General features: G+C 26.7%; 1 protein-coding gene across 1 annotated transcript; it reads left to right on the top strand.

Moving 5' to 3' along the window:
• The first annotated feature begins 23 nt into the window (after positions 1-23).
• On the top strand, positions 24-6,473 carry LOC107454242 (uncharacterized). Its single transcript, XM_016071363.3, has 3 exons — positions 24-524; positions 3,521-3,738; positions 5,901-6,473. The coding sequence occupies exons 1-3, from the start codon at positions 488-490 to the stop codon at positions 6,186-6,188; spliced, it is 543 nt and encodes a 180-aa protein (XP_015926849.1). The 5' UTR covers positions 24-487; the 3' UTR covers positions 6,189-6,473.
• The last annotated feature ends 7,974 nt before the right edge of the window (positions 6,474-14,447 follow it).

The following is a 14,447-nucleotide window of genomic DNA, read 5'->3' as shown; positions in this document are numbered from 1 at the left end:
TTTACTGCGCCGATAATCGGTGCAATAGACACTCCGATTTGTAAACAAACATGGCAAATGCCTCTTTTCACTTTGAATCTTAATTCGGACGGGAAAATTTTATTAGCTCAGCTTGACGCTTTTTAATTCAATATTTAACTGTGCTAAAGCACCTTAACTGTACAAAAACAGGCAGTTTGACTCGTATTCAAAAGTAAACAATGAAAATTTCCATCTGGTTTCGTTACTATTAAGGAATTGATTTAATGACTCATAGGAAGTTAAGAAAAAATATCAGTGTAGGTGTGATAAAAAAAGAAAAAAACGATGTTACGTCACAATAAGAATCTTTGGTTATTATCTCCTCGTGACAGGTTTACATATCTCTAAGCAACGTATTTGTTTACATTGTTGCCCCTTTAAAAAGAGAAGACCGGGCATATTCTTTCTGTTCAGTCTAAAGTTAAACATTTTACTCAACTTATTAAGTAATTTAGCCTGTTGAATAATGTACCCTGCACGTTTACCTGACGGAAGAATTAAACGTATGTATATATTTTAAAAAAATATCGAGACTTCATTTTAAATCATTATTAGTAGACTTCTATTTTAAAGATTAGAATTATTTCTTATCAATTAATGGTTGTAAGAAATAGTAGGGCGTAACCTGCTTAAATTGTTTAATGTAAGAAACTTCTATGAAGAAGTACCTGTTAATATGTTCTCCGTTTTTATGAAATTAGAATAAATTTTATTTTGCTAAATTTTTTTTATTTTTTACTTTAGGTCTTAGATTTGAAAAAAAACAAACTAAAAGAAATTTTTTTTAAAATTCAAAGCAGATTTTTTAAAATTTATTTTATTACATGTACCTATTAATGTTATAATTTAGAATATTCATAATGCTTAATATTATTTAAAAAAAAGCCATATTATATCCATAATGTAATTTCTAACTGAAATGGTTAAATTTATTATATAATTGTTACAAACTAATCACTGAAAAAAATTAAGTCATAGTTGTTTTTATTCAAACTCAACAGATTCATTAATTTGTAAAGATAAAGACTAAATTTATTGGTTAGAAATCAAACGAAGAATTTATTTAGGAAACACACACACACAATTATTCTTAATAATACCTAATCTGCAGATTAAGTCTTTCTTCATTATATGTATACCAGGGGTCTGTCCAGGCCGAATTTACTACCGTTTAGCGGTACCTTCACAAATTCAACTTTAGGGAAAACGGTAGTTTCACAAATTCAATTTTAGGAAAAACGGTAGCTTCACAAATACTTTTTCTTAAAATTTCATTTTTGTATCCCTTAAGAAACGATAAATCCATATTTTTGTGTTGATTTTTTAATATAATTTTTAATTTTTCACAAATTATGTCTAAATTTTCACAAAATAGGTACCTCTCAGAAAAACCTAGACAGACCCCTGTATACACAAATTACATTGTGTAATAAATGTTAAGAACATTTTTATTTATATAAGTATAAACTTAAATAGGTTTATAAAATAACAAATTATTTTAAGTGTAGCTAATGGAAAGTTATAATTTTAAAGATCCACAACAATTTAATCCACAATTAGTCTTTTTATTTTTCGTAATCTACTTTGAACCTAATAAAATTAATTAAAATGCACATTACTTTCTCTTTATTTCTCCATAATTGCCTCATCATATTCCCCATCATTATGCATAAATGTCACCTTGGAAAAAAATAAGAAATAATATTATGTAAAAAAAAAAAAAATCCAACTGCATGCCATAATTTTTTGCAAGTAATAACTTTTTAAAGTATACATGCATAATATAAAGTATACATGCATAACTGTATTGTTGGTTTCAAAAACTAAAACATACCATGTTTGGGAACCAATATAGGTGGTATAGAGCTTTAATCATAAAAATTTTAGATGTATTATCCATAATGAAAGTATCATCTGTGACTAATACGTGCATAACTAATTCCCTTACTCAAGTACAAATGAAAATAAAAATTTATGTACAGTGAAAATTCCTATATCTGGACATTCATACAGGAAAAATATATTTTTTACTCACTTTTTAAGATTGCAAACATTATTATTTTTTTTAAATCTCTTAAAAACAAGCATTATTTAAAAAAACAAATTTTTTTCCTTTTTGCTGTTTTTCTGTTAACTAAACATTTATTCTGTCAGCTTCTATTAACTCACTGTTAGTCATTGAAAAGAAAAGAGCAGTTAAAGAATTATTTTAGTACTTTACCATTTTGTGTTGTCAAATGTTTTGGAGATTTAAAAAAATCTAAATAAATGAAGGGAAAAAAAAATTTATTTGCACGAACAAATTGGAAAAGTATAAATTTCTGTGCATGTATTTTATCATTCATTTTACCTGTTCGAAAATGTTGTTGTATATTATAGACTTAGCCTCTGCTTCTTACTTTTTGTTAACTTATACATATTTTGATACCTTGAAGTCCTATTAGCTGAACATGCAGAGGTTGCACATTCCGGATTTGGGACTTTCCACAAGGCAATTTATTATGGCACATAAAAACAAATTTTGTTTCGCTAGTTTTCAATATCAGATTAAAATAATTTATTTTTGATTTAACAATTTTTTTAATATTTTTCTTTTCAATTTTTAAAATTTCTCCTTTTTTCGCAATTTTATTTGTTTAGATTTGTTAGAAATTGCCTTTTGCAGTAAATACTGAATTCACAAATGAAAATAGCTGATTATGAACATAAATGTGGCGACAATCAAAGTAAGCATAAATTTAGACAAAAAAAAAAAAAAAGTTGATCAATAAAAACAAAATAACTTCATAATTCAACATTTTTTCCAAAACTGAAAAAAAATTTCTTTTTTCCTTTAATATATTTTTCATTAAGGTAGTAGTGACACATCAGTCTCTGTATGGAGTAGATATGCAGAAGAAACACCAAGATGACAGAATAATTCTATTGTAGATCGCTGCGAAATTTCTTTAGCCACAGCTTGCATATTTTCAAAGAGAACTAAGTTTTATGTAATTACATTACTTTTCTTGTAAAATTTTAAAACAATTGCTTTCAAAAGATGACATTCTCCCAGATGGATTGCTACAAAAATAGCATTATGCTAAAAGACTAGCATGTTATCTAATCATTGCAACTATTGAGATAAAATTTCACTCAGAAGTTTTCTAACTGAAACTGTCCTAAGCCTTTTTATCTAATATCTAGCGGCAATTCCACGACTTATGAATGTCACGTTTGCAGACTTTAAATGGATATAACATTTTGAATTCCAGTCACTTTCATTTATATGAAATTTTAAAAAAATTAAAAAGTGATTGCTATAGAACAAAAGAGTTTTTCATTTTTAAAAAAGTTTTGAATGTGACTAAAAATTGAGTTTTGTGTTCACTTATCATAGTAAAAACTATTAGAACTTTGTATTTTTAAACTGAGTTTTACGCAAAAGTCTGTGAACATGACATTCATAAATGTTGTGCATCATATTTTTTATGTGTTGTTACACTATCATTATTTTTAGCTCCATTTGGTCCTCCTGATTGTCCATGGAAATCTGTAAGTCCTGGTAGCAGCATATCTGAAAATGCTGTAGAGTTTGGAAAGCTGAATGGAGATCAAGTCTACATTGGAAGAGTTTATGATAATGACTGTTGGCTGATTGGTACTGCTGTTCCTTCAAAAGGTGTCTGCCATTACTTGAGCAGAAATGCTGAACTCAAATCTACAGATTCCTATGACGTAAGTATATCTTTTACCTTAGGAACCTTGTCCCGCAGTGGACCAATCGCAAAGATACGGTTCCCGGTAGAATACCGAAGTCGAGCATCGCTGACCATCGTCAGTGATCGGGTGCGTGGCCAGTTTGATCGGCCTATGTAGGGACCGAGAATGCGCAGTATCGGTCCTCGTTAAACTGTTCTACTGTAAAGTGCTCGACTTTGCACGCAACTCGACGGCTAGCGAAGGAGCCATCCCCTCTGCAGAGGAGCAATGACATGTCTTCGGATCATCCTCAGGGATGTTTCCCAGACTGTCGCCAATAGCCCATTGTGCAGCTCTTGTGCGATGTAAATAAAATGCCTTCCTTAGGGACATTATCAAATATTATGTTAGCACCTAAATCATCTGCTTATTTTTGCTGACTAAAGAGGAGTATGAGTAATGCTTATGTAAGACATTAAAATTCCCTTATTTTTAAAATGTCATAAAAAGAATTACAATTGAAATAAAAAAATCTGAGTTAAATTCGAAGAAAAGAAAAAGAGTTCAAAAATTGATTAATAAATTCTAATATTAATTTCAAGTAATGATTTTTAAATTCTAAGCTTAATCAAAATTCTGTAATATGGTCTTACAGTTTTTATTAAACATGTTCAGTTTTAATGATATAGGCAGTGCTAACTGATTTGATTTAGTTTTAACATTTTATTAAAACTAAACATAAGTACCCAGTGTTTAAATAGCAAAATATTTTATGAATAAAGCATTGAATAATCTCAATTACTATAGCATCACTAACTTATGAGTTTTATTTTGTGAGCTCTATTTGTTATGTTTCATTTTTAAAAGTTGCTTATGGAGATTATAGCTACTACAGCTTTATTATTTTGTTTTTATATTAAAATATTTTGTTTATTAGGTTTTACTATCTTAATTGCTTAAACTTTTAAAATTAATTTTCAATTGCTTCACATCACAATAGTTTTAAACAAATTCAAATAAGACATATAATATTGTACTTAAACATTTTTTATTATTTTTGACCATTAAGGTATTTTTTTTTTATTGGCCCATAATGAAATCTTTTTTATAATTTTCATTTCCTTTTAATTCTAGCCCTGTATTTTAAATACATTTCCTGAAAAATATTCCTCCTAGAATTATCCTAGAAGTTTTTTTTTTTTTTTTTTTTCAAATTTTGAAAAACACAATTATTTATCATAAGATTATTTTTCATGTTTCTCTTATTAAATAAAAATCAATGATTGTTAAATTTTTATTTATTTATAAAATTCAAATAATAAGTTAATTTAAAATAAACTTATAGTTCATATTTAAAATAAAATTAAAATAGTGTTTAAAATTTAATAAGCAATTTCCTTAATGTGTGATACCAAAGTGTAATCCTAAAGCTGTGTAATAATTGTTATTAATGTAAATAGCTTTATTTTTAATATTTGGACAAATACTTCATTTTTCAGCCAAACCAAATATTTGGATTTTTAATCTAACACCCAATATTCATTGCAATCCTAATTTTTATAGCTAGAATAGGATGATGAGTTGTAAAAGCAAAAAAAATCGTATTTGTTAGAAAATAATTCAGCTTATTTAATTTAATCTCATGATTAGCCTATTAAAAAATAATAAAAATAAAAAATGAGCTTTTTTAAAAAGAAATCAAGGCAAAGATAAGTCATAAAAATATGGAAATGAAAGATATTAAATATTTTTCCTATAGCCTGTATTTGTTTTATTTGCAGTTAGCATGTGTGCAAAAGTGCAATATTATTATTATTATTATTTTTAAAATATCATATTTTGAAATTTAAAAGTTGTTGAAAATTGCTTATGTGAATGTTTTTTTAGATAATCAGGGTGGCTACCCACCTGGAAAACCTGAAATTATCAGGGCATTTTTTTATACTGGAAGAGTTAGGAAAATTTATTTAAATAAAATACTTTATATTATTGGTACTTTTCTTGTATCCATCCTACACTTTATGAGGGAAAAAAAACATGCTGAGATTTTATGATTTTTACCTTGAAAAATCAGGGAAGTATGAAACCTGATAATATAAGTGTGAACATCCTGATAATAAGAATCTTATTTATTGATTTGAATATCAATGTAATTTTTTACTGCTTAGTACATTCTTTAATTTCTTTTCCATATCTAGGTACTTACATGCGACTGTGGAAATCCTTTAGAATTTGAGTCACCAGATTTTGAAAGTAATCTATTATTCGTTGCTGGCGGGAATGAAGACCACTGTCTGTATGCAGCTCGGGTAGTTGATGGAGAAAATACGTACATAGGTTGGGTGGATAAAAAAATTCGTGTTGCCAACCTTCCAAGAGATCCATCTGTTGGACCCAATCAAGTTAAAGAAAACTTTGGGGTCTTAAATCACAAGCTCCTTGACCGTCTATGCGTTTGTCCAATGCCCCCACCTTATTCTTATTGACTGGTCCTTTCATTCAAAATCATGCAATGTTCTGTGTGTAGACATTGTTACATTTAAAAATCTATTTTTCTTGAAGTATTACTTAAGGCAAATTACTGCTTTTTATCTAGAGCTTTATTTTTTATAGAACTGTTTTATTTTGAGTTTTATTTGCAGTGGTTTTACTTATATTCTATACATTTATGTATTTTTGTATCTACCTGCTGAATTACTGAAATAAAGTATTGCTGTGCAGCTTATTTGCTCTCTGTAACTTTTTAAAAATAAAGTACATCCTGGAATGAAGATTATTTTTTTTTCTAAATGAATACCCTGAATAATGAAGAATAAATTCAAAATATTCATTCAGAGAAACAGCTTTTAAAAGTTCCAAAACTTGTATCATAATCTGATACAGAGCTGTACCAATTATTTGATGACTCTGAGTTGCTAAGTTTTTGTCATGTGTCTGCTTTTTGCAGTTTCAACTATCATTTTAATATGCAGTGCTTGGCAAAAAATATCAAATACTAATTTTCTCATGTTTAGTATATGTTGAAGAGAAAATATTCTTGGGGGAGGGCATTTCCTTTTATAAAAAAGAAAATTTCTTTTCTGTAAAGAAATAAAATTTCAGCTTTGAATTAAACTGGTAACATTCAAATTTCGTAAAAATGAATTAAATTATGCAGTTATTAAAATTTCTTTGTATACCGGTGCTTCAAAATGTGACCAAGGTGAAAAGTAAAGCTGACATGCAAAAATTATCTTGGACTCCTAATCACCACCCTGAGCTGCAAGGGGGGGGGGTTGCAAATCTTAAGGAATGATTGAGAAAGTGTGCAATTTTGTGCAAAGTTAAAGATGTGTTCTTTTTTATATATTTCTTAAACAAATAAAAAGAACATCAGAATTTTCGTCTTAGCATTCTTTATTATGTATTTCCTTAGGCATCTGGCAAAATATTAGAGCCTTTCCTGTAGTTCTAAATTTTGAATATATATGGTAATACTGAATAAATAAAATTAATTTTATTATCATAGTATTTTACATATAATTTTGAACCCCCTTTAGGTTTTCTGTATAGTATTTGCAACCCCATTTACTTATGACTTTCGATTCTTTTTGTGTGCTAGTTTTGCCCTTTAATTTTGGAACTTTTAATTTAATCGAAGTATTTTATTTACATAAGTCAAGCCAACCAGAATTGTTTAGAACTAGGGCTGTACAGGGTACAAGTATCTAAAATAAAAATTTCTCTACCAGGTACCCGAATCTGGTTTTCAGTTTCAAGAACTGGTAATAAGCGCTCAGTCAACTTTACTGGGTAATACTGTATGCATGGCACAACCGTATTCAGGTTTAGAGTAATTATAAAACTATTCATTAAATAGTAGTTGTTTTGAAAATTCTTGCCTTATGTCAATTTTTTAACAATCAATTAGAAATAAGTAGTTTAATTATGACATATTTCGTCAGAATTTAAATTCAGTGAAACCTTGACAAAATGGCCACTTTTAGTACAAAGAAATCCTTTAGTACAAAGAAACTTAAGAAAGGTGTCCGCTTAAAAAATACGATGAATATGTATTACTCTCATACCAAATGTTAACAAAAAGAGATAAATTTTTTAAAAGTAGATTTTATTTATTTATTTTTTTTAAAAAAAAACTTTTTATATTTACAAAATTCGACAAAAAATTCATTGGGAAACATTTTCAAATAAGTTGATTTATGTTTATATTGAAAAGAAACATGTATGGACAAAATTGGCCTTCAGAACTTTTAAACTAAATTTTTACTAGTAAGCGAACCGTACTTACCCGTTACGTCAATAATCATAGTTTCCAACCAATCTAGTTTAAGTTGTCTTACCGTCGAGTTAAACATGGGAAGTTTCTTTTTTTTTTTCTCTCCGTATAACACAAATCCGCATTAGTTTCACTATAAGTTTTCCCTGAAAGTAAATTTGCTCCCTGTTTGTAGCTTGATCTAGAATTACTTTATATATTAGGGGCTCTTAATGACATGGATATTGAGTTGTAACCTTAAAGGCACCAAATCCATTAAATGAATCTTCTATTCAACATTGGTAACAAGATAAAATTTCTCAATGAGTATAGAAACGCTTAAGAAATTATACTAAGGTAGATCTCATTGCACGTGAAGTGCATTTCGTTGTTATAGGAAGATTAAGAATTGACTATAATAGTTAAGATATTTTTCATTTATTTGTTAAAATATTCTACGTTTAACAGAAGCTATTTAAGAAACGCTATGGAAAATTTAAGCAAATCAAATGTCCACTATTAGCAGATCAAAATTAAGTGTACTATTAGTAGATGTTTGCAGTTTAAAATAAAATAATAAGTTTGTTATTTTGCATTCAAACAGTCATCAGAAAATTCTTTTAGAAACTTATTTTGGTAAATTAGAAATTTTTTTTTTTATTTATATAGACGAGCGCAGAAAAAAATCTAAATAATTTTTCTCATAGTTTTGTAGGGAATCGTATTGGGCAACTAATGATAAAAGCTTTATTTGAATGTCTTAAAAAGCTTCAACTAATTTTTTAAGTAGTTTTTGTTCATCTTGTACTATTAAAAAAGATTTATTATAAATGAGACCGGCATTGCAGGGATCACCCCCCTTCATAAAAGTATGTTTTCTTTCTGAATACCATCAAAGTTTAGTTTCCGGACGATTATTGTAAGGTATTGTCATTAAATTTTGTCTTATGATACAAAATAACATTTGTGCATAACCCCTGATCGTTTTGAGCTTTCTTTTGAAAAGTACAAAAACTACTTAGAAAATGGCTTGAAACTTTTTAAATTTTGAAGATAGTCGAATAAATTTTTTTATTAGTTGCCAAATACGATTCACTACAAAATTATGAAAAACTTTTTAAAAAATTTCAGTGAATGCGCAGTATAAAAGTACTAGCTTTAATACTCATGTCTTGCGCAGTTTTAATTTATTGCTTTTTTTTTCAAACTTTTAAATCGACAATTTTGTAATTAATTTTAAATTGCATCAAAAATTTTGTTTAACTCCATTGAATATCTATTAAATTATAATGAAAAGACGTAAGGCATAAAAAAATAAAAATTAAATTTTTATAAAAATGTCCATTTCTTCATCAATATTTAATCTAGGTTTACGAAGCTTTATGCAGTTAATAAAAATAACAACTAAAGTAATCGATACAAGTTAAAAACTTATTGCTTGGTCTTCTAGCAGAGGGTGTTTAAAAATGCATGTTTTCTTTCGTTATTTATTATAAGTCTCTTAAACCTCTGAAAATCGCATGAACTAAACATCTCTTAAGTTACAAAATAATTTATAAGTATTTCTTGAGAAATTTAAAAAATATGTCAAAAACTACTGAAAGTGTCTCTTCCATTATTGTAGGGTAGTGTAGAATCATTGAACATTCTTCAAACTTTGACAAGGATTGGTAATCAATTTAAACCGAGGTTTACCTTTCATTCTTACTTATTTTCTTTTTTAAAATAAACACAAATAACAATTATCCCTTCAAATAGTTTGAAAAACAATCAATTAGGCATTTATGATTTTATTATTATTTAAAAAAAAAGGATCTGGGTTTTGGGTTTAGCAGAACTAAGCTAATTGTAGTATTTAAATATGAAATTAGAGGTGCATGTGTTATACACATTTTTCTTTTTAATGGATTTAATCATGCTTTGATACGATACTAAATTAGAATTTATTCCTTATGAACTTGAAAAATAAAGGTGGTTGTGTTATTTATTTTTAAAAAAGTATTTAATCAAGATTTGAAAATATGTAAAAATGGGATTTATTTCTTCTCAATTTCTCAGCAAGTTATCATAACAGCATGTTTAGACTTTAAATCAGTATTAAGTTAAGCTTAAATTAGTTAAAAGCATTAATTAGTTAATTAAATTAGTTATTAGTTAAAAGCATTAAAAATATTGGCACATCAAAAAAGAAAAATACTATACCATGATTAATTATTGAGTTATTAAAAAACATAACATGTGAAAAAAGGAACAGTTAACATTAACATGATTAATTATTAAATGACTAATATAAAAAAAAAATTCTTAAAATGTCAAAAAAAGAAACTTATCTACAGTAACATGATTAAATTTTATTAAAACTTGGAATACAAAAGCCTAATAAAAGTGCAACAAATATATATTAAAACATATCTACATCAAATAAAATAAAAAATGACATCAATATACACATAAAAGAAATATAGTTTAAAATAAATAAATTTCAATTATCACCCTGAGAAAAATTTGTATATTAACAAATTTCCAACAGAAGGAGACCAAAATAAACTAATTTAGTTTTACAAAGTTTTTACACATTTATTCTTAAAGAAAGTTGGCACGAATCCCTAAACAAATTGATCGTGCTCACTAAAAGGAAGACTCATGTCACACATTGTAGTGATGAAAGACAAAACCCACTCGGAGATCAATATTTTTAGAATCTGCTTCTTCTTCAGTTGGAGAGATATTTTTCATTTAATAATTTTTTTTTTTTTTTTTTTTTACCTTCAAAATCATACGGGAAAAAATCAGTATGAAATGTGAAATCTTTGCTTTTTTTTAACTATATGGAAAAAAATTTGTCCTTTAATCATGAAATTTTTTTTGTCCTTTATGCGAAAAAGTTTATGGCCTTTTAATTATGAGAAATTTTTTCTAATTAAATCATAATTTAGAGGGGAAAATATGGATAGATTTTTTAAAAAAAATTCATTAAAAAACCTAGTAAAATTCCCTAATAAAACCCTTTAGATTTTACCTCAGACTTATTAAATATTAATAATAGTTGAATAATATGTAGTTACACACAGATTTTTATAGAATGAACTTTCATTGGACTTAACACAGTATAATAACAGGGTTGGTGAAAGACAGGCTAAAGCTCCTTGATAAGGAGGCAGAATTGGCAATTACATAAAAAAAATTTTATGAAATTATACAATGTCATGAAAGATATCAGCAGATTTGCTCTATAAGGACAAGATATATGTAGGGGAATATCCCGTTGCTATCCCACCAGTACTATCAATGCGTAGCAAAATAAATATTTAAGATAAATAACTATAACATAATTGACATTTCATAAAAAATGATTTAATGAATACATATTATTTAAAATATATACATAATATTATTATTTAAAGTGATAAAAAAAATTAAAATGAGATTTTTAAAAGTTAAGTACAAAATCATTTAAACAAAAGAAAAGGTAGGAAACTAACAGATTGAAAACCTAAAATTGTAACTTAGCTTTGGCCCCATTACTTGTAAATCGGGCCACGTAAAAGCAATTAAGAAACTGAAAAAAAAAAAAAGAAGAAAAAAAATGAAAAAAAATTTTCATGCTTTGATTTCCCATTTTCACTCAATATCTACATTTTTAGTTTTTATTTCCTATTTTTAAAGCCAATGCAGTTCTGAAAATGCTGAAAGAAGTAGTTTTGATTTACAACATTATTCATAAAGTATTTAGAATTTTAAAATAATAATTCAAATGTTTTTAAGACATAATAATGAAAAATAATTTATTTTTAATTGGATACAAGATAAATAAGTATATAAAGAAATCATAAGCTCTTACATTGTTAAGTAGGGCTCCAATTATTTTTATACACTTTAAATTTTAATAACTGGTGGGTAACAATCACGAAAATTTATAATCGACAAAAGAAATCGAATGTGAGAGAGGTAATCTTATTTTACCTGATTAAGACTTAATTGATTTAGAGTTTCCCCAACAAAAAAAAAATCAGAAATCCCGTTCATTATTTAATATTTTTGCAATAAAAAATATAACACAACTAATTCATGATAACTTATTAGTTATTTTACTCAAACTTAACATTCATTACTAAGTTTCAAAATGAGCAGAATACATAACGTAATAGGAGTTTCTGCAGCAGTGTTTTCCAATTGGGATTTCAATCAATGCTATATGAGGACCGATTAGCAATAATTTGTAAAAGATTATCACAAATAAATGGCTTGTCTGTTAGAAGCAGTGTTAAAACAGTTAAATTCTAAATTTGACTTTTAGAGAAGCTATTATTTCAATAGTATGAAATAGATCATCAGTGCCATAATTTTAAAACAAGCAAAGCTATCAAAATTTTCCTGGTCTATCAGAGTCTATTTTCAATGATATAACAGTCTAAGTCAACAACTTAATTTTAATAACTTAAGTGGCAGATCACATACATTAAAATTAATGGAAGCCTATAAATACCTAGAAATAAAGAAAATATTACAATTGTATTTATCAATATTTTTTTTAATGAAATTATGATATGTAAAATAAAATATGTAACATAAAATACCATTCTCCCACTTCTAATTAATTAGGAAGAAATAGCATTGTGATTGTTTCTGAAAGGGAACCCAGAACGGGGCATCAAATTATGTAAAGTTTCATCATACTTTTGAAATATAATTCCCCCCAAAAAATATTTATATTTAAAACATATTTTATAACAAAAAGCATACTTTTAGGTATTTACAAGGCAAATTTTCAGTGCCAAAATTCCATTGCTAAAACTACGCCAAAAGGCCAATATTTTGAAAACCAAATGAATATGTCCCACTGACTACAGTTTGAGAATCACTCGCTTAAGGAATTAAACATGGTTTTACAACTTTATGATAATAACAATTCTATTGTGACTTATTTTTCCAACATCTTTGACTATTAAGATAATAGCTGAAAAGTTTAAGGTTTAATGACTTCTTTTAAAGTTTTCCCTTTTAGTAATGAAACAACTGGAAATCACTGTTCTGCAGAAATATAAACATAATTAAATAAATAAAACATCATATAATAAAAAATTATAACTTGTATGCAACTAAATAAATAGAATAAAAATAAATTGTAGAGCACAATAAAAGATTAAAAACATAAAACAAAATCAAATAATAAAGATTTCTCATAAAATAAACAACAAATGATAAATCTCGAACAATGCTTAGGAAAATGAGATTCAATATAAACGATAACTGAGGCTTTATAAAAAAAAAAGCCTAATAAATAAAATAGTTTTTCTAAGACTAGAAATGTTATCATAAAGGTATATTCAGTACTAATAACCAGAAACAACAGTAAAGCTATATCACACAATTAAATGCAACAGATTCCCCCCTTTTAATATGTTTCAGAAGAAGATTTATATCGCAAAGCTTGAGCATCTATGTTTGTGATATCAGTCAGGTGGCAAATATATGAATAATACAGAAGAGTGATTTTCAATTATAAATATATATCTATATAAATTAACGAATGTGAATAAAAGCAAACGGTTGTTATTGTGTAAGCAACAGTAAAAGAAATAAATTTTATTTCTACCATTCTTTTAGGCATTAACCTTTTGCACTTGCAAAATAACTTTGAATGAAAAGAAATTTTGGTCAACAAAAAGTAAATGAAATACTACGGAACAAAATGTTTAACATTTCTAGTCTATTAGGCAAATTATTAAATTTATTTATGAAATTTAATTTTATTAAAATTCATAACATTTTTTCATTACTCTTCCAAAAACCTTATTATATTCCATACATAGTTTTTTACCTCTGGTCTGAAGCTGTCACAAAATTAATTTTTGTTAAAAGGGAGATTTCGCGAATGTACGTTAGTTTCCATATGTAAGATTTCAAGTAATTGCACAGGTGCTCGTGAAAAAATATCTAACTTATGTAATAGAAAACTTATGTAAGAGATTTTGCAAAAATCCGTAAGTTAAAAACGCTAACGTAGTGGAATATCATTTTAACTCTGACGACAAAATCAAAACAAATATTTACAATGGATGTGTAAAATTGCGGTTCTGTCAGCAGAAAAATTTGATAGATTATTGATTTTGATGAGTTCAGCGATAAAGAATGCAGCTTATTATTATTATTAATAATATTTAAAAAAATATTATTAAACTTCTATTGATTACTTAACTTCTTTTAACTAAATTGTATAGTTAAAACAAACATAATTTATAATTTTAAAATGGCAAAAATCTAGTTTCTTATGGAACTAGTGCAATTAGACAACCATAGATTTAAACAAAAAACAATAAAATTATTTATTTACTGAATGAACCAATAATTGTAAGATCACACGATTCATTTCTAAATTTCCTCAATACATTTCTTCAAATTCACATTCCATGTTCATATTTTTAGTTCGAAGGTAGGTTTCAACAGAAAACAACATTTAACAGCTATAAAGTGCTTATAGCTTTGTCTT

This window comes from Parasteatoda tepidariorum, chromosome 5, assembly GCF_043381705.1.
Source record: "Parasteatoda tepidariorum isolate YZ-2023 chromosome 5, CAS_Ptep_4.0, whole genome shotgun sequence".
NCBI classification, from domain to species: Eukaryota; Metazoa; Arthropoda; class Arachnida; order Araneae; family Theridiidae; genus Parasteatoda; species Parasteatoda tepidariorum.
Note: the sequence above shows the minus strand (reverse complement) of the source record. Positions and strands in the feature narration are given on the sequence as shown.